Below are 27,130 nucleotides of genomic sequence, written 5' to 3'. Positions count from 1 at the left end.
TTTTTTTTTTTTTTTTTTTTTTTTGAGGGAGAGTCCCCACTAACACCCAGGCTGGAGTATAGTGGCACAATCTTGGCTCACTACAACCTTTGCCCCTGGGGTTCAAGCGATTCTCCTGCCTCAGCCTCCCAAGTAGCTGGGACAACAGGCACATGCCACCATGCCTAGCTAATTTTTGTATTTTCAGTAGAGACGGGGTTTCACCATGTTGACCAGGCTGGTCTTGAACTCCTGACCTCAGGTAATCCACCTGCCTCGGCCTCGCAAATGCGAGGTTTACAGGCATGAACCATCGTACCTGGCCATCTCAATGTTTTAAAATACCAAATTCTTCCTGCCTCAAGCTGCTACACATGTGCTTGTCCCTGCCTGAAGCTTCCATTCCCACCTCTGAGCATGCTAGCTCCAAATCCTGCAGTGCCACTTAAATGACACCCCTTGAGAAGCCATCCCAGACAGTTCTAGGTAAAGTAGACTTGCTTTCTTACACTTAACACAGTTTGGGGGTGTGTGTGTGTGTGTGTGTATGTGTCTGTCTGTCCATGTCTCCTCCACTCTAGATTTTAAGCGCCAGGAGGCAAGAACCATGTTTGTCTTGTTTATATTACAGTCACTAAATATTTGATGAGTGAATGAATGAATATGTCTTATTCCATTTAGTGTTGCTACAAAGGAATACCTGAGTCTGGGTAATTTATAGAGAGAAGAGGTTTATTTAGCTCACAGTTCTACCAGCTGGAGTTCAAAACTGAGCCTTTGCTGAGGGCCTCAGGCTACTTCCACTCATGGTGGAAGGTGAAGGAGAATCAGCTTGTGCAAAGACCACATGAGGAGAGAGGAAGAAGTAAGACAGGCAGTGCCATGCTTTCTTTAAGAACCAGCTCTGGGCCAGGCGCGGTGGCTCACGCCTGTAATTCCAGCACTGTGGGAGGCTGAGTCGGGTGGGTCACTGAGGTCAGGAGTTCCAGACCAGCTTGACCAACATGGTGAAACCCTGTCTCTACTAAAAAAACAAACAAACAAAAATTAGCTGGGCATGGTGGCATGCACCTGCAATCTCAGTTACTCAGGAGGCTGAGGCAGGAGAATCGCTTGAACCCAGGAGGCGGAGTTTGCAACGAATCGATATTGCGCCATTGCACTCCAGCCTGGGCAACAAGAGCAAAACTCCGTCTCAAAAAACAGAACACAACAACACCAAACCAGCTCTGGCAGGAACTATTAAAAGTGAGATCTCATTCACCCACAAGGGAGGACATTAATCTATTCATGAGAGATCTGCCCTCATGACCCAGTCACCTCCCATTAGGCCCTACCTCCCCATACTCGTACAACAAGGATTAAATTTCAACATGAGTTTTGGAGGGACAAACATTGAAGCCATGGCAGAATGTGCCTACTTGAACCAGCTCAGGGAATTGTCTTATTACCAGGCATAGGGACATGGAATTGAGAGCCCAGGAATTGCTAAACATTGTCTGTTATCTTAGAAGCTCTTTTGTAAAAGAGGTTTCTGCTACCTTTCCAATACCCTTGTTTTTGTCCAGATTCTGTTTATCTGGGCCTCAAGTAAATGTCAGTGGTCAGCTTCCATCCCTGTGTCTGCAGTTGGTGCCATGCTTACTAAATCGTCATGGATTGTAGAGGGTGCATTGTCAGTATAGCTGCCTTTGGGGGACATAATATTGGAAGATGGCTAGGTTTTACTTCTGAGGACAAAGGTGCAGGGAGCAAGGGATGCACGGTAGAGAGCATGTAGACCAGGTCATTCAATCATGCTGGTGTCATGGTTGAAGGAGGCATCAAGGACAGAAAACAAGAGGTTTAAAAACAGTTTCTCTTGAGAAGAAGCAACCCTGTCAAAATCTTTCCTAGTGGCCTTAGTGTTCAAAAACCTGAAAAATTTGTATTAGGTCTCATTGCTAGTACTGCAAATCCGGGACCATTTATTAAGATCCCCAAACCCCAGAGCTTCTGATCAGTGCAGCCCCTTCCTGCTATTAACTGCTTTTACAGGAGGAAATTGTGGAGAGTACAATAGGACACTTCTAGCTGACTGCCTCTTACCCTACCTCGTTCCCTTACCTTGTCCAACATTGCGTCTCCAAGTTGTATCCTTAATGAGGTCATTCGCTCTGCATACATAGTGAGATTATGTCTTAGAGTAATACATTTTCTGCTTTCTGAGCTTTGCTTGAGAGGACAACCTCTTCAACTGTGGAAAGAATTTGCCGTTTAATAGAGGAGGGCCTTCATAACTTGTCACAGCTTTCAGTCACAGCTCTAGTTTTTTATTCTGTCACAGTGGCACATGAGAGCAGGAACATTTTGCATAACCACTTAACTCAGCCTTACAATAGCCTCTTAAATGGATGAGGAGCAGCTTAAGCTGGCTTGATAGGAAAGAACACTGTCTGTTGGTGTTAATAATATTCGTATTTAGTTTGCATAATTTAAATCCACAATAATATCTTAATCTCAGTTTTGCTCCAAAATTGCCTCTCTACTATCACTATCCCATATAAATAATGTATAGCAACATTGATTTGATTGTAACCCTTTCATATTTTATTGAAATTTTTTTCTATAAACATATATTGAGCACCCTCTCTGCATCAGAAAATACACAAGTGCTGCATATCTAGAGGTCCACTGGACAAAAAGTAATGAGTGAGGATTTTCAGAATTGTAAAAGCACATGAGACCTCATGTTGAAAAACACAGCACATCTTAGCAGGTTAAATAAATCTACAACTAGCTACAATGATTGTGGTATAAAGATGGTATGTCCAAAATAAAGAGAAAATCTTTGAAAGCTGAAAGAAAAGACAGATTGCCTACAGAGGAATGACTTTCCAACTGACAGTACGTTCATTATCAGCAGCAGTAGATCCTATACCTGTCATCAAAATAGGATGCTGAAATAAAGACCTTTTAAGACATACAGAGACTAGGATAATTTTTTACCCTCAAATATTAACTAAAAGAAGTATGAAACATTGTATTTTGGCAGGGAGGAAACTGAACCCAGAAATAGGTTGCGCCGTTACAGAAGCAATGACACGACAAGGAATTTGGACAATAAGTTAATGAACTTGAGTAATCAGAATAAATGGCTTCCTCTGTGCTATGATTTGAGTACTAACAAGATGTTTTCCAGTTAAATATAGAATTACTTTGGTTTGGTGCTGATGTCTGAAATTCTTGTTTGTGATGAGTTATTCACCTCAGTCAAGATTTTTAAGAAGGGGTCCATGGATGGAGTTCAAGGTATCTATGAACTTCCTAAAATTATAGGTGACGCACTTTGTGTTTACACAGTTCTTCTGAAGACAGGCTTGTTGGCTCTCATCAGACCCTTAAAGGTGCTTAGAATTTGAACTAGTTTAAGAACTACTGGATTAAGTTTTTGTTCCTTATTAAAGTGAAATTACATCGATACTTACCTTGCTCTCAAGTTGAGATACATGATCTGAATTTGAATAGTGACGTTATTGGTTACCTTGCAGAATCGTTGTGACCCTGGAAAAAGTATTTTTCTTCTCATTGTAGTCTGAATGTGCATTGTATGACCTGTGTGGCTAAAGGCAGCAGTGGTGTGCCTGGCCGGTGTGACTGTATCTCAGTATCACAGTCAGTATCGGATTATAGTTTCGATTTTTCTAAAGAGAGTCGCTATTAAGCTAACCAAAGAAATAAAGCTTTTAAGTTACCAATTTTAAGATATAATAATAGATTTATTGTTTTTTTTGTTGTTAATTGAACAGATATTTTGTGTAATACATTGTCCAAGTGTATGTAGTGGGGTGGACAGCAGGAGGCTGCGTTCAGTCATTATCTATACCAGTGAGATTTCCTGCTAAAACAAGTATTAACTGGTGACCATGTACAACTTGTATTTTCCCCCCAGCTTTATTGAAGCATCACTGACAAATAAATATTGTGTATATTTAAGGTATATAATGTGATGTTTTGATGACATATACATTGTAGAGTGATTACCATGACCAAGCTAATATATCTATTACTTCAAGTAGTTAGCATTTTCACGTGTGTGGTAAGAACACTTAAGATGTACTCTGCTAGCAAATTTCAAGTGTACAATGTAATGTATTGTTATTAACTCTACTCACCATGCTGTATATTAGCTCTCTTACTTATTCATCTTATAACTGACAATTCGTGGCCTTTGATCAGCATCCCGCTATTTCTCCCATCCCTAGTCCCTGGCAACCACTGTTCTACTCTGTTTCTATGAGTTTGACTTCTTTAGATTCTACATATGAGTGAGATCGTACAGTACCTGTCTTTCTGTATCTGGCTTATTTCACTTAGGAAAATGCCATCTGGATTTGTCCATGTTGTCTTAAATGGCAGAATTTCCTTATTTTTTAAGGCTGAATAATAAAATTTCCATTGCATGTGGATGCGTGTGTATATACATAACCACATTTTCTTTATCGGTTGATGGACACTTAGGTTGTTTTTTTATCTTGGCTATTGTGAATAATGATATAATGAACATGGGAGTGCAGATATCTCCTTGAAATACTAATTTCAGTTCCTTTGGGAATATACCCAGAAGTAGAATTGCTGGATCATATGGTATTTCTATTTTTAGATTTTGTAAGCACCTCTGTATTGTTTTCTATAATAGCTGTACCAGTTTGCATTCCCACCAACAGTGTATTGGGGTTCCCTTTACATCCTTGCCCACACTTGTTATATCATTTGATTTTTCATAACAATCATCCTCACACATGTGAGGCGATATCTCATTGTGGTTTTTGACTTGTGTTTCCCTGATGATTAGTGATGTTGAGCAGTTTTTCATGTACCTGTTGCCCATTCATATCAAAGGAAACAGCAAAATGAAAAGGCAGCCTGCAGAGTGGAGACTGTATTTGCAAACCATATATCCAATAGGGGACTAATATGCAAAATATGTGAAGAACTATAACTCAGTGGCAATAAAACAAATGACCCAATTGAAAAATGAGTAAAGCACTTGACTAGACATTTTTCTAAAAAAGACATACAAATGTAACTTGTGATTTTTTTAATACAGTGTATTTTAGATACATGTGTTTTATGCGTAATTTAAATTCCACTCTTCCTCTCATCTGGTAGTTATGTACTGAGTGTTAGTGTCAGGCTGTTTACTGTAGCGGCTGTGGTCATGGATGTAGAGTTGGTGGTGGTCCTGTCCCAGAGAGAATTACTCTGAATAGGATAGAGGGTGGTAGGTCATAACCAAATCCCCAGTCCTAGCCTAAGACCTAGTAAGGTCAAGAGGAAGTTGTTCCTAGTGGCAGGGTTGTCCCTGCATGCTGCTTCAGATGGCAACTTCCACGTATAGCTAAGAACAGAATGAAGCCACAGGCTTATTCAGAGACCACAAGCTTCACAACTTCTGTTTAGCACGTCTAATTATGGTTGTGACAACCCAATCTGGTTTTGATGCTGTTACGTTTGAAGGTAGATCCCAGCCACTGATCAGCGCATTCAGATGGGTCGTCTTCCTCCAAAGCCCAGGGCTTCTTTCGGTCTCCACAGCACCCCCAACTCAGGGGTAAAGTCCCTAACCCTAGGACTGGTGGACCCACCTTCCCAGTTCAGTTTTCTCCCCGTGTGCAGGTCCATCTGTCTTTTCGCTCAGCATGTGGGTATCTTTAGAGGGTGAAGGGAAGTGATTTGTCAAATGGTTACCAAGAGCATGGAGAAAGTTAATTTACCTCTTAAAATGAGTTTTATATTCCTTTTACTTTGGTGAAATTCATTCTCCTGTTGTGTGTGTGTGTGTGTGTGTGTGTGTGTGTGTGTAATGTTGAGAGATTCTCAGTTTTGATTGAATGAGATCATAATCTCATTTTTATTTTAAATAGGAACACTTTTATAGAGCTTAAGTGAAACAAGACCAGTTAAATGTTTTGAGATGGAACACAGGTGGAAAATGCTGAATGTTGGAGTGTGATGCAGTGAGTTCTCTGGACTGCCAGCCTCCCTTCCCTAGGTATTTGAAATTATATTAGGGCAATTAGATTATAACTCAAACTTCTGAAAACCATTTAGAGATAGATAAGAAATTCATTTCACTGTATTGTACTCAATATTGTAAATGAGATTCAAGATTAATTGTCTAATAGGTTGAAGTTTTAAATTGAAATTTCCTTCTATGTTATTTTCTATCATATATGCTTCACCATGAAGGTTGATTTGAAACCAGAGTTTCAGAAATACTGATATTATTATATTCTTTTCATCTAAATTGAAGTTATTATTATATTTTTAACTGGTCCTGGCCACTTCTTTGTATCTCTCAAACTGCCACTTTCTTTGTCATTTTTAGAGCTATTAATAGGTGGCAGATTGTACTGAGCCTGAGCATAGAATAAAATAAGTACAGTGGTCCCCCTTATCTGTGATTTTTGCCTTCTGCGTTTTTAGTTAGCCCCAGTCAACCTTGATCCAAAAACATTAAATGGAAAATTCCAGAAATAAACCATTTATAAGTTTTAAATTTCACACTGCTCTGCATAGCATGGTGAAATCTCACCCTGTCTCACCCAGGACATGAATCATCTCTTTGCCCTGTGAGTCCATGCTGTCTGTGCTACCCACACGTGAGTCAGTTAGTAGCCGTTATGATTATGAGACCAGAAAAACATAGTATATATAAGGTTCAGTACTATGCATGGTTTCAGCCATCCAGTTGGGGGTCTGCAGATAATGGGGGACTACTATACAATTTTTTAGCATGGTTGGGGAGCTAAAAGTATAGTTCCTACTATTCTTGCCAGAAAATGGGAAAAAAATGTTCAATCCCATATTTTTATTATATATGAAGTAGTGACATGGACAGGAGACAGAAACAGTGGATAGAAGAAGGCAGTTCCCAGCAAAGGCCCCACCATCAAGCCTGGAAACCCACAGCGCTGAATGGCAACAGGCATTCCTTTTTTGCACCCAATAACTGCCTTTTGGCCCACCATGCCCCGCTCTCCTCTACCCATATAAACCTGAGACCCCAGGCTCCAGAAGGAGACAAAGAGATGAACAGAAGAGCAGAAGAATAGGGGAATGGCGCAACAGAGTGAAGAGGAGCATCGGAATGCCGAGAGGAGTTTACCTGGGGACGATCGGAGAGGAGATATGTCACTGGACAGCCGAACTCCAGGGGAAGACCATCTTCCCACTCCATCCCTCTTCCAGCTCCCCATCAGTCCCACTGAGACACCTCCATCACCCAATAAAAGCTTCACATTCATCCTTTGAAAAGGCAGAGGGTCCACTGAGCTATCTAACACTTAAGCCGACTGTGGATGGCAAAGCTAAAAGAGTACGCGTAACACACACCCACTTGGGCTTCAGGAGTCGCAGATACACACCCCTGGATATTGCCGTGGGGCTGAAGCCTAGGAGCACTCATCCCAGCCCCTGCACCTGTCCATCAGTGTGCTCCCTTTCCTGTAAGGGGTTTAAGCAGACACGGCCGCCAAACAGACAAGTCACACCCCTGTGGCACATCCTGCAAGGGGGGTCAGGGAACTCTTGTTTCAGTAGATATATTTGATGAAAATAATGCCCTCCTGAGGGAATGATCGTTTATGTGGGGTGTGTGTGTGTGCACGCACGTGCATATGCCATGACTTTTAGCACGTGTGCATGTATATGAGGGCTTGTTTGGGCAATAGTGTCATTTAATCAGCTAATGGGAATAAGAATCGATGCTGTTCTCTTTACAAGACTCCTGTTAGTCTCTTTCAAGTGTTCTTCACTGCATGTTCTTTTCCTGAGAGCCAACCAGTCTTTTCATAGCTTGGAGACAATGAAAATTACTCAGAACCATCTTGCTTGTGGTGTTTCAGGAGCTCTCCCCTAGGCTGCTGCCATAGTAGGCGAAATGTATTGGTTTTGACTCTGAGTCTCATGTAGGTTACCAAATGGTGGATTCTTAGCTCTGTGACTGCCATGGCTCAGCAAGCACCCTGAGCTGAAGATCTAGTGGTTTTAACTTACCTCCTGATGGTCTTGGTGAAACGGTCCTGGCACACTTGAGCCATTTACTCAACGTATCCTTGAGAGCCTCTCATGTGCCTGCACTGTCCTGGGTGTTTGGAATACATGTGTGAAAGCCACGTAAAGGCTATGCTCTTGGAGTCTCCATCAGGCTCTTTCATAACTTTCAGTTTCCCACCTTCTGGAATGAGAGGTCACTATTCCAGGCTGTGGGAATGCATTCATTTGCTTGGCTTTTTTTTTTTTTTTTTTTAAAGCTTCTAATTTTGTGTAATGTATGAATGAGATACCATTGCTGCCCTCAGGGAGTTTGTGTGTAACAGAGAGAGACAAACGGGCAGGCAGACGTGTAAGCACTTTGCCACCAGCAGACTGGCTTCGTGCCATAATAAATTAGGAGCAGCGGCTCTGAGGGGAGGCAGGAGAAGGAAAGAGCGACTCTTCAACTGGGGTGGGATTTTTTGACAGAGGTGCCGTTTGGCTTAGCCTGTGGCCAGAGAGTGCTTGGGGGATGTGACAGTGGGGCGTGTGGGAATGGATGTAGTAGACAATGAGGGTCTCCACCCTCTGACTTTGCAGAGATGAGCAAGGCCAAGTGTTGGAAGGGCTTGAACACACACTGGAGTATTCTGTGAGAGCCAGTGGATTTCAGAGGATGGCAGTGACACGACTTGCCTTCTGCCTTAGGAGGGTAACTGATGGCTGTGTGTCGGATGCACTGGAGAGCAAGAGCCGGCTCGCAGGGAGACCAGCTGGATGATTCTCTTTCATTTATTTTACTCATTCAACGCACATTCATCTGGGGTTCACTCTGTGCCCAATACTGGGCATTTCCAAATAGTTCAGATGGCAGTAAGCGTGGTTGTGGCAGTAGGAATGGGAAGGCTGGGAAGGGTATGAGAGGCATTACAAAGGGGAAGTGGGAGTGGCACACCAGAAAAGCCTAGTTTAAGGTGTCAGTGGATGTGTGCATGTGTGCGTGGGGGTGTCTAGAGGGCGGCGGGCAGCTGGAAATGGAGGTCAAGTGCATAAAGAACAGCTCGTTGTGTAGGACCCCCCCCCCCAAACTCCGCTTTTGTGGTAACATGCAGAGGTTTTTGAGAATCCCCAGTAATTTCTTAAACTCAGGCTGGGTGGGAGGTCATTCAGCCAGGGAACTCTGCAAAGAGTATTGCCATTTGGGTCAAAGTAGACCTCTGAAAATAAATTTTATAAATGATTGCCACTTTTAGATGACAGTTTAAGAAGAGTTAAACCACTTTCATGCCCTAACTCAAAACACTTTCATGCCCTAACTCATCTTTCAAGTTTGAAATTTAAATGTGTGTTTCTTTGTTCTGAGTGACTGGAAGATAAATATGAAGACAACTTTGGTGGATGCAGGTGGGCATCTCAGTTCCTTTTGCTGAGTTTCACTTGCTCTCTGCTTCACTCATCCATGGTGTAGAAAACTGCAGCAGTCTGCCCTGCCGTAACACAGATAGACATCATCCCTCACAGTGGCTGGATAATTCCAGATGTAATGCCAAACACAGAAAACTGATTCCATGTATGTTTTGTGATAAGAGGTACAGAGAAAAACAGAAAGCAGTGTAGTGACTTGTCTTGACAAAATGCTTCCGCTGCCCTGCAGGAGCCAACCCACTTCCCCTGGTTAAGGAGGGCTGTTGCATTTTAAACATGTGGTGGTGGTTACTCGTTGTGCCTTTTTTTTTTAAGGTGGGAAATATTGTTCTTTGGACTGAGTTAAATGCAGCTTATCATAAAAGACGTGATGTGGAACAAAGCCTGTGGACTGTGACTACTTGACATGCACTGGGCTAATGAGGAGACAGAACGTCTCTGATCAGCAGCAGAACAAACACTTACAAAGGGTCTCCTTCCCTCTTAGGACTTCCTTCGCTGGGCATCTGGCTGGGATTCTTGTTGGACTAATGTACACTCAAGGGCCTCTGAAGAAAATGATGGAAGCATGTGCAGGTACAGAGTAAAACACCTTTGGCATGACAACAAGCTGGACTTTCATCTTCATTTTAATGCGAACAGGAGCAACCCCAAGTTTCCCTGTGGTTCAGCTCAGGAATTCCCTAATATGCCTGTTTTTCTTTTTAAACCAAAAGGTAAAACAACCAGTGCAATTCCTTACATTGCTCCACAAAAGAGGCTGCACACTTAAATTTTGAATCTGATACTTTCTTAGGGGACAAATATCAGTATGTATTTATACCCTCAACCTTAATGCTACCCGCAGAAAACCATGATTTCCTAAAGAATGCAGAGAACTAAAGTGCGTTTAAAAGAATGCATTCTTCTGTAATAGTCCGTGAATTAATATACGTGCAAGGCAGAGTTGAAAAAGAAAATGAAGCCTGGACTGAAGTGCATGGCCAGTATTTTAAAGAATTCAGACTGATGACCAGGTCCTTGGTAGATGAGCCATATATTTATGCATGGCCAAACCAAGTCTGTTGCTGCTTGAAGCTTGGCTCCTGCTTTTTAAAATTTTGTTTCTCCCTTCAAATTGATACTCAGTGAAAATATTTCATTTAGAAATACTTGTATTTTTTAGACCTCTTAATTTTAAATGTGATTCTCAGTTTGACTTGTAAGAAAACTGGTTTACAAACACTTGTTTTACAGAGTGAGTTCCACTATTTCATCTTTTATTCATGGCAGAGCTTCTGAGACTATTTTACCTTTTCTTGAACCATAAATAATTTTTTCACAGTTTGTGCTGATGACTGGTTTTCTTGAGAACCATATAATATTCATGATATTAGAAAGCTTTCCAGGCACTGCACTGGCACCTTTATTATCAGGTCGTGTTCACTTTTGGTTGATTTTTACAGGCTGTGTTGCATCTAAGCAGATTCTCATTTTCCCGCATTGGCTTATTAATGTGCTTCCGCTGTATGTACTTAGAGGAGGCAGTGGGAACTTCATTTATGGAAAATGTCCAGTTTTATTATGTTTTCAATATAATTTAATACTCATTAGTACTGATAAAAGAGATGATTCTCGTAAGTTTAATGTCTTGTTTCTTTTTTCTGTGTCTCATGATGAAGCAGTTAGTAAAGCTTTTTGCAGACATGTTATGAAATTTAAGCAAGTACTTTAATTTTTAAACAGGATTTTCCCCATAATTATAATATTTAAACTCTTAGTTTTAAAAGCCTTAAAAAATGAATGGAGACTTGTTTTTACACCACTCTATTTTCAAAGTAATAAATACGATAGAAAATTAAATAGGAAAATTAGAACACTCAGTGCAGTTTGCAAATAGCCTGCAAACTCGGCCTTTTTTCTGCGAGCTGAGAATTGAAGCACACAGGAACCCCATGGAAAATGACCCAGCATGTGGAAGCTGCCGTCTGATGCCTGCTGAAGAGGAGGGTCGCCCTGAGGGTGTGGTCCTTGGCCCTCCCTCCCTCACTTCATTCAGCCGTGCCAAATTGACTGAGTAGACAGTCCTACTGCCTTCTACAGGGACAAGAAAGGGTAAAGTCCCCTAGGAAGGGGAAGGAGCGTGCCTCTCCTAACACCCTTGTTTGAGGAAGCTTCTCCATTTAGCCGGAGCGTCTCTGCTTAGACAGAGGCATCAAAGCTGAGCCTTGGTACTTTGGAGGCAAAGACTAAGGAACTTCAGTGAGTGTAAATTAGGGTTTCATTTTCCACTCCCCACCCCCAAACACACACACACACACACACACACACACACACACACACACACTCTTTTCCCTGTCGGGCTGACCCCCAAACAAAAGGGAGTTGATTTTAATAAGTGTTTAGAAATCATTTGAAATGACCTTGGGCTTTGTCCCAGAGAACTTCCTAATGACTGGAACAATTAGCATTTAAAACTTTATAGCTGCCATTAAAATGTTTATTTCTTTTACATTTAGGTGGTTTTTCCTCCAATGTTGGTTACCCAGGACAGCAATACTACTTTAATAGTTCAGGTAAGCAGTTTATTTCATTTAATAAATTTTGACTTATTTTTAAAATTATAGTGTTCAGCTCTACAGAGTACTTTAGGATACTGCTAGTTGATGCTGTGGTGGAGTCATTCACATGTTATGTAACTGTGCCTCTAACACGCCTGGAAGCTAGTTGGAGGGGTAACCTAGGGAGCATATTTGTGTGGGTTGGTACGGAAGGCCAGGGAAGGAGGTAACTCAGACATGAAAACATGGTATGATTGATATGAGGTCTCTCGTGTGATAAGGTTCATATTAGACCTTGGTGCTTCGAGTCTCAGTCTGAGACTCAACTGCTGGGAAAGTGTTAGAAGTTGGTTTTAGGTATATAGTTCTCCACAGCCCATCCCATGTATATTCAGGAAACCCTCGCATACCCTAAGATGCTAAAATAGGCATGCTGCTAATAAATGCCATGTGACTTAATGAGGAAGAATGTATTTTTCTAAGTGTCTGTGTAAATAGATAGAAAGGACCTGCTGTTAAAAGCATAAGACCTATTTTAGGCTAAAGCCTTTGCATTCCAGTCTGGGGTGGCTACATGGTAGTATCTTAGATCAGGCCCGGCAGCCAGGTGTTAGCCATGGCCATTGGGACACTCATGTCTTAATGCAATGAACTGATTGTGCCCCTCCCCAAATTGATATGTCGAAATCCTAACCCCTAATGTGATGATTTTAGTAGGGTAGGGATTTGAGGAAAAAATTAGGTCATAAGGGTAGGGCCCTCATGAATGGGATTAATGTCCTTGTAAAAGTGACCACAGAGAGCTCTCTGGCCTCCTCACTGCCACATGAGGATACAAGAAGTCAGCAGTCTGCAACCTGGAAGAGGGTCCTCACCAGAACTGACCATGCTGGCGTCGTAAGCTTCCAGCCTCCAGATTGTGAGAAATTTCTGTTGCTTAAGCCAGCCAGTCTATGGCTGTTTGTTATAGCATCCCAAATGGACTAAGATGTGTTTCTGTTTATATTAATTGAGGACCACTATAGCTTAAAGCTGAGACTAGCAGCGGTTTCTTTAAAGGACCGGACAGCTAATATTTCAGGCAGTAAGGGCTTTATTGGCCATATAGTCTCTGCTGCAACTAGTTAACCTGTCCTGGTAGCATGAAGGCTGCCATAGACAATGTATAAACAAGTGGGTATGGGTGTGTTCCAATAGAATCTTATTGCTAGCTCCTGCCTTTTCTACTGCGTAAGGATATGAGATTGACACTCTGTCAATTTAACCTTACAAAATAGGGCAGTTCTACTTACTGTCTTTTCTCTCTCTCTTTTGCACCCATTTATTTTCTATTTTTTAAAAAAGAGAACTGAAGAGAACAGCTTCTTTCCTTCTTATATGGAAGAAGCACAGTCACAGAGACCAGAGAATTAAGGGCAAAAAAAATAAAAAGCCCTTTTTACCTCTTTTAACCTCTGTAAGATTACCATAGTTATATGCCTTTCTCTGAAGTGATTGGATTTCTTCAAAGGCAGAGCTACAGAAGGCCAGGTGGCTATGCTAATGGTCATCTAGGGAACTTTTATGAGAGCATATGTATATCTTACAAGTAATGATTTATTCTTAATATGGCTATCCTTAGCTGGAAAAGTCTTTATAGGTTGAAGAACCTCATGAATGTTTAAAAAGCTGTTACCAATTTTTCTAATCTTGGTGGTGTTTCTTGATCTCCTTTGCCATGAAATCCTGGTATGTGTATAAGGAACAGATGGAGTAGTTAATAGAATAATGATAACCAGATTTTCTTTTACTACAGAGCCTAAGTATGCAACTAAAAAAAAAAAAAATTAGTATTCCTCTCAGGACATAATTTAAATTTATTTATCTTATTTGTTTGATGCTAGGTTTTTCCAAGAATGTTTATTATGAAGATTTTAAAACATCTCATTGGGCCAGTGAAACAGCCATAGAAAATTTGGGGTCCTATGGGAGGAGACCTGTTTTCATGATAATAGATATTGATGAGATTTTGGGTCCTGTTGATGATTTATGATCGATGATGTAGAACGTTTAACCACACTGGTCTTTCTGATTTAAGGCACCAAAACGTTCCCATTTTCTTTCCTCATGTTTTGTCTGACAAATACCAAATTTGTTTTTATAATATTCAGATGTTTAGAGTTGTTGACTTTATTTCATTGAAGAACTGCTAGATTATTTTAAAATAAGAAATAGCATGAAGAAAAATGTTTTTCTACATCAAGAAAATGTTGCCTCAAATCATCGCATGTGTATCTGGCAATTAAAACTCTGTGTAGATGTATAATTTCTATGTGGTGAGCAAATGTTCAGAGACCTTGGGTTATTTTGGCTCTTGAATTAACTGAGCATTTTTGGGGGTGGATAGGTAGAAATGCTGCTTAGATCTTACATAACAGAATGGCTTTCCACAGGGGTTTGTAAGTGATAATGAGCCGTGTGGGAAATTACCCAATATACTTTTTGTATTCCAGTAAAATAATTGGCACTCTTAGGGAATTGGGCCATTTCTCTATGCAGGGATTGCTGAAGCATCCCGTGCTATTCAGTGACGTCTCTATAAATATTCTATTAGTGTTGCAGAATGGTTGCCACTTTCTTTGATTCTTTGTGGAGAAGATATATTAATTGTGTTTTTACCATTTGTCCTCACGTGAAAGGTCTTTTTTTTTTTTCTTGATAAGGAATGAGAAATAAGATTTGTAAAAACACTACCATGGTCTCCTTTACTCTTGCTGGCTGAGTGTTCCCCAACGCAGCAATGGGGGCTGAATTTTTCTGATTCTATTGGATAGAGACCAGTTTAAGAATAAGGGTTCATATTTAAAATGGTAAGATCCAAGTTCAGTTTTAAGCTATTGTGAGGATTTGGAAAATGTACTTGTCTCCTTTTCTTGTTTTAAATATAAATAATGTTAATATTTTAACATGGGAAACAGGTGAGAGAAAATATGAAAGTTGGGTTATTAGAGGTATTTAGTAAATTCTCATTAATGTTTACTGCACTGGGGCAAGGCTTTTCAGGATTAGTCTCCAAAATCCTAAACAATTTTATTTAATGTTTATTTAAATCATTCCTTTTTCTTTTACTTTCAAGGACATTCAGTAAAATAGAATCAAGTTAGAAGAGTTTTATCACCATCACTAAGAATGGACAAAAGATCTAGATAGACATTTCTCCAATAAGATATACACATGGCCAATAAGCACATAAAATGACACTCAACATTATTAGTCATCAAAACCACAGTGAGATACCACTTCATATGCCCTAGGATGTTTGTGAATAAAAAGGCAAATAATAGCAAGTGTTAGTGAGGATGTGGAGAAATTGGAACCCACATACACTGCTTGTAGGAATAGAAAATGGTATAGTTACTTTGGAAAACATTCTGGTGATTCCTCTAATAGTTAAACAGAATTGCCATGTGATGCAGCAGTTCCACTTCTAGGTATATACTCAAAAGAAATGAAAGCGTATGTCCACATAAAAACTTGCTCACAAATGTTTATAGCAGCATTATTCATAATAGTCAAAAGGTAGAAGTAATACAAATGTCTATCAGTTGACATTGGATAAACAAAATGTGGTATAAGCCATACAGTGGAATATTATTTGCCCATAAAAAAAGAATGAAGTACCGATAAATATAACAAACTTGATGAACCTGGAAAATATACTAAGTGAAATAAACTAGACACAAAATGCCACATATTACATGATTTTGTTTATATGAGCTATCCAAAATAGGCATATTCTGTAGAGACAGAAAGTAGATTAGTGCTTACTTAGAGCTGGAGAAGGGATGGGTGGGTGAAGATTGTTAGCTAAAGAGTACATATTTCTTTTGGGGGGTGATGAAAATGTCCAAAATTGATTGTGGTAATGATGATGCAACTCTAAAATATACTAAAAACCACTGAGTTGTATACTCTAAATTGATAAATTGTATGGATGTCAATTATATCTCAATAAAGCTGTTCTAAAAATATCCATAGACACAATTACTTTTCATGACCAATATTTATATAAACATAATTATATTAGGCTATCAACTGAAACTAGTGTGTTTTGTCATTCGTTGTTTATATGAAAATGAAGTCTACTAGAGTGCTGATTAACAGTTTCCCTTTTAATCTTTGCATATTAGGTAAATATTCATAAACAATACAACAGTAAATTTTAAATAGCCTCAGGACCAACTATCAAAAATTCTGAGCATGAAATCTCAATTAATGAGATTCTGCTATTCAGTGTTCCTCTTTTGACTGGATTGTGTTTTCTTCTGTAGCCTTATTAAAGCTCTAACTCAGGCCTGTACTGCTGTACTGTGGGATAATATGGAGATCTGTCACAAAGACTCATAGTAAAGGTTAGGAATCTTCATCAACAATCCAAACCACATTATTTAAATATTTGAAACATCAACTTCAAAGAATATAATAATGGCAGGAAAGAAGAGAAAAAAATCAGACTGAGATTGGTAACCTTCTGTGGGGAACAAAAATCTCTTCCAAACAAATTCTCTATTGGCAGTTAAAGAAAATGTAAGGAATAAACTCAAACTGAAAAGATCAATGGAAATATCTTGCAAAAATGAACTTTTCTGTTATTGACCTTTATTAATAGAGTACCTAAGTTTGGTACCTAAAGCATTACTTAACGACCAAGTTGTCTCTTCTCTCTTGTTTTATCTAGCAACTCTTTTTTTTGAAGTTGTATTTTCTTTCTTGTTTTATCTAGAAACCATTTTTTGGGGGGAACTATAATCTCTGACATAGAATTACAATCACAGAGAAACTGGCTGCATCTTAATGTTGTTATTGTCTGAAGTATTCTGTGGGATCTGTATGAAACATTGGTCTGCCCCTCATTGTACAGAGCAACAAGACATTAAGACTTTATTAGCTATTGTTTCCACCATTCTCTTGACTCAAGCCAGGAGTTCACTGAAAACTCTCCAAGTATTGAATACCTCTAAGCTGAAAGAATCCACTCCATATGTCAATAGCTCATTCCAGTCTCTTCCCCAGGACTTCTGACTACCCTCTGAATTAATATCTCCTTTCCTCTTTAGCACATAAGGACTCAATCGTGTCCAGCTCCATGGTGGGCACTGAGGATACAGTGACAAGGCGATCACCATTTGGCATCTTTTCTTATTTTGAGGATAATTATTATACCTAAAATAATGTTGTGCCTTACTTGCTTGTCTTTGCTTATACAAAACAAGAAGTATAAAACAAGAGTCCATAGCTGTGTTCTAGAACCTTTTCCTTGTGCCTGTAGGCAGCTCTGGATATCAGGATTATTACCCGCATGGCAGGCCGGGTCACTATGAAGAAGCACCCAGGAACTATGACACGTACACAGCAGGACTGAGTGAAGAAGAACAGCTTGAGAGAGCTTTACGAGCCAGCCTCTGGGACCGAGGTATGAGTCTTGTGCCCTTCAGTTATTTTAAAGCATACCTCTTGTGGTAAGGTAGCCTGAAAAAGGGCTATTTGTAGCAAATTAAATTTTAAATAGTTCAGAAAAAGGATACGTAGATGAAAAATGTGTGCAGATTGTGATTACAAAGAATGGGGTGTGATGCCATATTCCCAGCAACCTAAGCTAGTAAGGTGCCAGACTGGGTATGTATTGTTAAAGTGGTTCTTTGTATAGGCCTGCTGCACTCGATGCTTTGGCATTAAAGTCAAGAAACTTAAAATTCTTAGATGCGTGATTTAAAAAAAGAGATTTTCCTTGGAATTCATATGTGTAAAGAAGGCTCAATGTCACTAAGTATCAAAATATTGCCCATAAACCTTCCACAAATCTCCCTCAACATCACGTGGGCTAAGAATTCAAGCTCAGGTTTGACTTCTGCTGAACCAATCTGTCTGAGGGTAGAGCCTAGAAATTTGTATTTTGAACAGGCTTTCCAGGAGTTTCTTTTACAAACCGATATCTGAAAAAACACTGTATTTATTCTGCCGTCTTTGTTCTAGGTTTGGATTATGAGTTTGGGAATTACTGTTTTTATTGTTTGAGTAGTGACTAAAAATCAGCTATTCATTTAAAGGGCATTTGTTAAAGTTTTATGTTTCATGTACAATGGTAGGTACAATAGGGAACACTGCGGTAAAAGGTGGAAACTACTCTCAAAAAGTTAACAATCTGTATTTGGGCATATGCCTACTAGATGTGATACCACACAGGTAACCCTAGTATCAGGTGACTAAGAGAGGCTCAAGCTAAGTGCTAGAGGTAGGGAGAAGATGGTGAGCTTTGCCATACCTAGAACTATCAGATTTTCACAGAGGAGATAGCGTTTGAGTTGGACCTTCAAGGATGTGTAGAACTTGAAGAGCTGTGGACGGGCATTCTCTGTAGAAGTCTATCAGCATAGAAGTTAGGGTCATGTTCCGCCAGCCCTCACTTTTGAATGAACAATAAGAGAAGAAAGGGAAGAAGATTGGGAAGCTAGGCTGGGGCTGAATCACAGGAGTCCTAGAATTAAATAGGCCAAATGGAAAGTGGATTTAGTATGTGATATAAATGCCAATAGAGGTCTGCATGGAGACTGATGTGGTCAGAGCTCTGTTATAAGAATCTGGTAGTAGCAATCATTCTGCAAACAAGATTGAGCACCCGTCGGGTACCAAGCATTATGCTAGATGATGAGAGTACATAAATTATAACAATAAAATTTCTGACTTTAGGAAATACAGTCTTAGCAGCAACAGTGTGCGTGGAGGTGGGGAATGACAACAAGCAGGGAGACAAGTTGGAAGACTATATTGCAGTAACCTGAACAAGAAAGGAAAGCCTAAATTATGAAGGTGGCAGGGGAAGTGGAGAGGAAGGCATAAATCTGTGTTTCTCAGGTGAAGAGTTTCAGAACTGTGATGATATATCAGTAATCTATCACTGTGTAAAGAATCACCCTGAGACTCATGGATTTAAACAGTAAACATTTATTCTTGCTTGTGAGTATATGAAGCAGCTGGGCCAGGCTTAGCCGATTTTGGCTAGCAAGCTAAGGTGTCTGCAGTGGTCTGCTGGGGTCTGGCTGCTCTAGGGTGGCTTCCTCTACATGCCTGCCTGACTGATGCTGGTGGTATGCCACGCCTCATTCCTCATCCGGCAGGCTAGCCTGGGCTCATTCACCAGGCCACAGCATAAGGTTTACAGGAGAGTGCAGAAATCAACAAGTCTTATGCTGACACAGTGTCAGTTCCACTGTATTCTGTATACAGTTACTGAAGCAGGTAACAAGACTAGCTCAGATTCATGGGATAAGGAGATAGTCTCCACCTCTTAGAGGAACAGCAAAGTCACATGCAATGGTTATGGATAGAGGGAGAGGTGGAGAATTGTAGCCATTTTTGTAATCACTGTATCACATGTAGTCAGTGAACTGCCAGTATCACAATCATTCAAAAGCATGCCTTAGCCATGGAATCCTGAAATCCGGGGTAAGGGCCCACAGTCTGTATTTTAACAAATTCTGATGGTTATTCCTGTGCACATAGAGGTTTAATCACCACTGGGCTATCCATGAAATACTACGGGACACGTAGGGCAGGGCAAAACTTCTCAGCGTGGACTTCATACAGCCTGTCTCTATCCCCATCTAGGCTGATTTCAAATAAAGTCCCAAGAGCCAAAGAACACAGCATTAAAGGAAAGATTTGGACTTATATTTGGGGGACGTCGTCTGATTATTACCTTCGGCTAAGAAAATGTATATTCTAAAGTAGCAAGCCTTCATAAAGAGTGATGAAAAATCAGAGGGAAAAATTAGGTAGCCCGGGTGAGAATATTTGAATGTGAGACATAGAAAACCTCCCACGTTAAATGTCGTAAGAGAAAGGAAACGCAAGAGGGCAAGCTTACTTTTTGTAGTTTTATTTCTAAAGCGTTGCTATATGCCCCCATAAGTAACTATGCAGGAGGTTAGTACTAGTAGTACGGGTGTTTTTTTTAGAAAGAGAGAGAAAATAATGACTTCCTTCAATAATTTGGGCTCAGAGACATGAGCATGGAAGATCTGTAGAGGAAAGCATCCTCTGATGACCCTGGTGATTTTAGAGCAATTTTAGAGACTTGAATCTAGGTACAAAGGAAGGGTCTTACATTTTGGGAGTCAGAAGGAAGTTGGAGTAGGTTTTTGAGATGTTTCCTTAAAAAAGAATGTGTTTATTATTGAGTTAATATAAGTCACTAATACTAATTTTTCCTGCTTAACAATAAATGGTATTGAAATATATACTAACAGGCAAAAAAAAAAAAAAAAGAAAACAGGCTACCTTCACAGATTTCAGCAAGTCATCTTATAGTAGTGTTGATTTTTCATAAATTTAAATCTCATTCTTAAAAAACTTCTTGTAAAAATAACTCAAGAGAGTATACTGAACAGAAATAGAAACAACATAAAATTTTTACTACCCCTATTTTAAATTATATTTTGTTTTTTCTTATCCTTAAAACATTTCAGTGAAGTTAAGAAATTAATCATTTTTACTTTAAAAAAAAAAGTTTTTACACATCAGATGCTATAAGACTTGCTTGGTGAGAAGAGTATTTCTGGGATTATTTTGAAGCCAAAGGTTTTGTTTCTACCTCTAACTAGTTGCTTGGTCTGAAAAAAAATCTGGCTTCTACTTTGTGAGTATGGAGTTAAGTTCTAAAACTCCTCACAGTATAAGACTGCTAGGACTAAATGATCCAGAGTTTGTGCTGAATTATTTTTGCTATCTAACCTTTTATTTTAACAAAGTCATAGGTTTTTTTCCCCTTTTTTTCCCTTCCTCCTACACATGTGTTTTCAGAATTTAAAGCAGTCTCTTCTTTCCATTCATGAAAAATCATACAAGTACATAGAACTTGTTTGTCTCTCAAACGGCCACTTAGTACATCTGAAACAGAGTGGCCTTGTTTAGCATTTTGAATTACAGTGAATGAAATATAAAAATAAATAATTTTAAAAAGAAAAGAAATCATGAAAGTTAATAATTGATGATTTTTGAATATAGGACTTTCTAAACAGAAAAGTAATGAAAAAATTGTGGAAGATAGATCAATAAAAACTTTGACAAAGAATTAATATAATCAGTATGTAAAGAACTCATGCAATGAAGTAATTAATACTAACTCCTATTTGGAAAATTGAAAACAATTTTAACATATAACCCAAAGACTTCTAAGTGATCAGTGTGCATCTAAAAATAATTTGCTGTATATTAGCAGAGAGTTACTTAGTTTGTTTGTCTCACCACATTTATTTTTTATTTTTATTTTTAATTTTTGTGGGTACGTAGCAGGTGTATATATTTATGGGGTACATGAGAATTTTGATACAGGCATGCAATGTATAATACATCAGGATAAATGGAGTATCCATCACCTCAAGCATTTGTCCTTTCTTTGTGTTACAAACAATCCAGTTCTACTCTTTTAGTTATTTTTAAATGTACAAAAAAAATTGTTGACTGTAGTCACCCTGTTGTGCATATTAAATACTAGATCTTACTCATTCTAATTATTTTTTGTACCCATTAACCGTCTTCATTTCTGCTTATCCTCCACCCCAGCGTCTGGTAACCATCATTTCATCTCTATCTCCATGAGTTCATTTTAATTTATAGCTCCCACAAATAAATAAGAGCATGCAAAGTTTGTCTTTCTGTGCCTGGCTTATTTCACATAACACAGTGACCTCCAGTTCCATCTACGTTGTTGCAAATGACAGGATCTCATTTTGTTTTATGGATGAATAGTATTCTGTTGTGTACAAGTACCACAGTTTCTTTATCCATTCATCTGCTGATGGATACTTAGGGTGCTCCCAAATCTTGGCTGCTGTGAATAGTGCTACAGTAAACATGGGAATATAGATATCTCTTTGATATAATTATTTCTTTTCTTTTGGGCATATACCTAGCAGTAGAATTGCTGGATCATATGGTAGCTCTACATTTAGTTTTCTGTGGAACCTCCAAACTGTTCTCCATAGTGGTTGTACTAATTTACATTCACACCAAAAGTGTACAAGGGTTCCCTTTTCTCCATATCCTCACCAGCATTTGTTACTGCCTGTCTCTTGGATAAAAGCCATTTTAACTGGAGTGAAATGATGTTTCATTATAGTTTTGATTTGCATTTCTCTGAGGATCAATGATACTGAGAACCTTTTCTTATGCCTTTTTGTTATTTGTATGCCTTCTTTTGAGAAATGTCTATTCAGATCTTTTGCATGGTTTAAAAATTAGATTATTAGGTTTTATCCTGTATATAAGCAGCTGTTTGAACTCCTTATGTATTCTGGTTATTAACCTCTTGTCAGATGGATAGTTTGCACATATTTTTCTCCCATTCTGTGCGTTGTCTCTTCACTTTGTTGATTGTTTCCTTTCCTGTAAAGAAGGTTTTTAACATGATGTGATCCCATTTGCTGATTTTTGTTTTTTGATCTATGCTTGTGGAGTATTACTCAATAAATCTTGGCCTAATCCAATGTCCTGGAGAGATTCCCCAACATTTTCTTTTAGTAGACTCATAGTTTGAGGTCTTAGATTTAAGTATTTAATCCATTTGAAATTGATTTTTGTATATGGTGAGAGATAGGGGTCTAGTTTCATTCTTCTGCGTATGGAGATCCAGTTTTCCTAGAAGTATTTATTGAAGAAACTGTCCTTTCCCCCAATGTATTCTCTTGGCACCTTTTTTGAAAATGAGATCACCAGAAATGTATGGATTTGTTTCTGGATTCTCTATTCTCTTCCACCGATCTGTGTGTCTGGTTTTATGCCAGTGCCATGGTCTTTTGGTTATTATAGCTTTGTAGTATAATTCAAAGTAGGGTAATGTGATCCTTCCAGTTTGCGTCTTTCTGCTCAGGATAGCTTTGGCTATTTTTGGTCTTCTGTGGTTCCATGTAAATATTACCATTACTTTTTCTATTTCTGTGACGAATGTCATTGGTATTTTGATAGGGGTTGCATTGAATCTGTACTTTGCTTTGGTTAGTATGGACATTTTAACAATATTGAGTCTTCCAATCCATGAACATGGAATATCTTTCCACTTTTTGTGTCTGCTTCAGTGTTTTCATCAGTATTTTATAGTTTTCATTGTAGAGATCTTTGACTTCTTTGATAAAGTTAATTCCTAGGTATTTTATTTTACTTGTAGCTATTTTAAATGGGATTACTTTCTTGGTTTTTCAGATTGTTCACTGTTAATATGTTGAACTGCTGCTGACTTTTGTATGTTGATTTCGTATCCTGCAACTTTCCTGAATTTATCAGTTTTAATAGTTTTTTGGTGGAATTTTGGGGTTTTTCCAAGTATAAGATCCATACCACCTGCAAACAAAGATAATTTGGCTTCTTCCTTTCCAATTTGGATGCCCTTTATTTATTTGTCTTGTCTGATTGCTCTAGCTAGGACTTCCAGTACTGTGTTGAATAGCAGTGGTGAAAGTGAGCATCTTTGTTGTGTACCGGATCTTAGGGGAAAGGCTTTCAGTTTTTCCCCTTTCAACATGATACTAGCTGTTGGTCTGTCATATGTGGCTTTTATTGTGTTGAGGAATATTCCTTCTATACTCATTTTTTAGGGTTTTTTGTCATGAAGGGATGTTGAATTTTATCAAGTGCTTTTTCTACATCAATCGAAATGACCATATGGTTTTTGTCCTTCATTCTGTTGATATCGTGTATCACATTGATTGATTTGCTTATGTTAAACCATCCTTGCAGCACTGGGATAAATCCCAAATGGTCATAATGAATTATCTTTTTAATATGTTGAATTCAATTTGCTCTTATCCTTGAATCAATGTTCATCAGGGATATTAGCCTGTAGTTTTCTTTGATATCTTTGTCTGGTTTTGGTATCAGGATAATACTGGCCTCATAGAATTAGTGTGGAAGTATTCCCTCTGCCTCTATTTTTTTAAATAGTTTGTGTTGGATTGGTATTCATTCCTTTTTAAACATTTGGTAAAATTTAGCAGTGAAGCCATTGGGTCCTGGGCTTTTCTTTGCTGGGAAACTTTTTATTACGGCACCAATCTCATTACTTTGTATTGGTTTATTTAGGTTTTGGGTTTCTTCATGGTTTAATCTTGGTAAGTTGTGTGTGTCTAGGAATTTATTCATTTCTTCTAGATTTTCCAATTTATTGGCATACAGTTGCTCATAGTAGCCTTTAACAAGCCTTTGAATTTCTGTAGAATAGGTTTTAATGTCTAGTTTTAATCTCATTTTTGTTTGGGTGTTCTTTTTTTCTTAGCCTGGCTAAAGGTGTGTTGATTTTGTTTATGTTTTCAAAAGAACTTTTTGTTTCATTAATCTTTTGTATTTTTTTCGTTTCATTTAGTTCTACTCTTAACTTTATTACTTTTCTTCTACTATTTTTTTTGTTTTGTTTGCTTTTGCTTTTCCAGTGGTTTAAGATGAATCATTATGTTATTTGAAGTTTTTCTACCTTTTAGATATAGGCACCTATTGCTATAAACTTCCCTCTTAGTCCTGCTTTCACTGTACCCCATAGGTTTCAGTATGTTGTGTTTGTATTATAATTTGTTTCAAGAAATTTTTGAATTTCATTCTTAATTTCCTCATTAACCCACTGGTCATTTAGGAACATACTGTTCAATTTCCATATATTTGTATAGTTTCGCAAATTCCTCTTTTTAGCGATTTCTAATCTTATTCCATGGTGGTCAGAGATGATACTTGATATAATTTCAGTTTTTCTGAACTTTTTAAAAGACTTTTTTGTGGCCTAACATATGGTCTACCCTTGAGAAGGATTCATGTGCTGAGGAAAATAATGTGTGTTCTGCAGCTGTTGGATGAAATGTTCTATAAATATCTGTTAGGTCTGTTTGGTCTATATTGCAGATTAAGTGTTACTTTTCTTTGTTGAGTATCTTTCTGGAACACTTTTCCATTGCTTTAAGTGGGGTGTTGAAGTCTCCAGCTATTATTGTATTGGGATCGATCTCTCTCTTAAGCTCTAATAATATTTGCTTTATGTATCTGGGTGCCCCAGTGTTAGATGCATATATATTTATAATTGATATATCCTCTTACTGAATTGACTGACCCCTTTATCATAATTACATTGTCTCTTTTTATAGTTTTTATCTTCAAATCTGTTTTGTCTGATATAAGCATAGCTGCTCCTGTTCTTTACTGGTTTCCACTGGAAGGAAATATCTTTTTCCATTTCTTTATTTTCAATCTATATTATATATTTTCTTTCTTTTTCTTTTTTTTTTTTGAGACAGAGTCTCACTCTGTTGCCCAGGCTAGAGTGCAGTGGTGTGATCTTGGCTCACTGCAAGCTCCATCTCCCGGGTTCACACCATTCTCCTGCCTCAGCCTCCCAAGTAGCTGGGACTACAGGTGCGTGCCACCATGCCCAGCTAATTTTTTGTATTTTTAGTAGAGTGTTAACCAGGATGGTCTTGATCTCCTGACCTCATTATCCACCCGCCTTGGCCTCCCAAAGTGCTAGGATTACAGGCGTGAGCCACTGCGCCCGGCCTCTATATGCATTTTCATTCTCAATAGGTGAAGTGTGTTTCTTGTAGGCAACAGATCATTGGACCTTGTTTTTTAATGCATTCATTCTATTCTGCATCATTTAGTCTTTTTTCATTTAATGCTATTAATGTTTAGTAAGGATTTACTCCTACCATTTTGTTATTAGTTTTCTGATTGTTTTGTGGTCTTCCCTTTCCTCTTCCCTTCCTTCCTGTCTTCCTTGTAGTGAGTGATGTTCTCTGGAGGTATGTTTTAATTTCTTGCTTTTTATTTTTTGTGTATCTGTTGTATATTTTTTGATTTCTGATTACCATGAGGCTTGAAATTAATATGACCTATTATTTTAAACTGATAACAACTTAACACTGATTGCATAAAGAAACAAGCAAGCAAGCAAAGAGAAAATCAATAAAAACTCTACACTTTAACTTTGTCCCCCTAGTTTTTAGCTTTTGTTTCTACTTACATTTTGTTGTAGTTATTATTTTTGTTTGGTTCATCTTTTAGTCTTTCTACTCAAGATATGAATAGTTTACACACCACAATTACATGTCTTTTTATTCGTTTTTCTGTGTGTTTGCTATTACCAGTGAGTTTTGTACCTTCAGATGATTTTTTATTGCTCATTAACATCCTTTTCTTTCAGACATAAGAACTCCCTTTAGCATTTCTTGTAGGACATGTCTGGCATTGATGAAATCTCTCAGCTTTTCTTGGGAAATTTTTTATTTTGCCTTCATGTTTGAAGGATATTTTTGCTGGATATACTATTCTAGGATAAAAGTTTTTTGGTTTTTTTCCCCTTCAGCACTTTAAATGTATCATGCCATTCTCTCCTTAACCAACTAAACCTAAAGCTAGAAGAAGAAAAGAAATAACAAAGATCAGAGCAGAATTAAAAGAAATTGCAACAACAACAAAAAAATCAATGAAACAAAAAGTTGGCTCTTTGAAAAGATAAACAAAATCATAGACCATTGGCTATCTTAACCATGAAAAGAAGAGAAGATTCAAATAAGCTGAATTAGAAATTAAAATGGAGACATTACAACCATCATCACAGAAATACAAAAGACCATTTGTGATTACTGTGAACACCTCTATGCATACAAACTAGAAAATCTGGAGGAAATGGATAAATCCCTGGAATTATACAACCCTCTTAGCTTTAATCAGCAAGAAATAGAAATCCTGAACAGACCAGTAACAACCAGTGAGATTGAATTCATAATTTTTAAAATTGCCAACAAAAAAAGCCCATTGCCAGACAGATTCACAGCCAAATTCTACCAGACTCTCAAAGAATTGGTAGCAGTCCTACTGAAACTATTCCAAAAGACTGAGAAAGAGGGAATCCTCCCTAACTCATTCTATGAAGCCAGTATCACCATGCTACCAAAGCCAGGAAATGACATTAACAAAAGAAGAAAAATGCAGACAAATATCTCTGATGAATGTAGATGCAAAAACTTGCAACAAAATACTAGCAAACTGAACCCAACAGCACATCCAAACAATAATTTACCATGAATAAATGAGTGTCATCCCTGGGTTGCAGGGATGGTTCAACATACACAAGTTAATAAATGTGATTCATCACA

At 38.4% G+C, this 27,130-nt stretch overlaps 1 protein-coding gene across 1 annotated transcript in view; it reads left to right on the top strand.

Annotated features, from left to right (window-relative positions):
* RHBDD1 (rhomboid domain containing 1) overlaps positions 1-27,130 on the top strand; it is a 151,898-nt gene that overhangs the window by 62,615 nt on the left and 62,153 nt on the right. The window contains exons 4-6 of the mRNA XM_011984976.1: positions 9,911-9,999; positions 11,922-11,978; positions 17,272-17,415. Of these exons, the coding sequence (XP_011840366.1) occupies positions 9,911-9,999; positions 11,922-11,978; positions 17,272-17,415 (290 nt within the window). The remainder of the gene's footprint in view (positions 1-9,910; positions 10,000-11,921; positions 11,979-17,271; positions 17,416-27,130) is intronic.

Source organism: Mandrillus leucophaeus, unplaced genomic scaffold (assembly GCF_000951045.1).
Source record: "Mandrillus leucophaeus isolate KB7577 unplaced genomic scaffold, Mleu.le_1.0 Scaffold277, whole genome shotgun sequence".
NCBI lineage: Eukaryota > Metazoa > Chordata > Mammalia > Primates > Cercopithecidae > Mandrillus > Mandrillus leucophaeus.
Note: the sequence above shows the minus strand (reverse complement) of the source record. Positions and strands in the feature narration are given on the sequence as shown.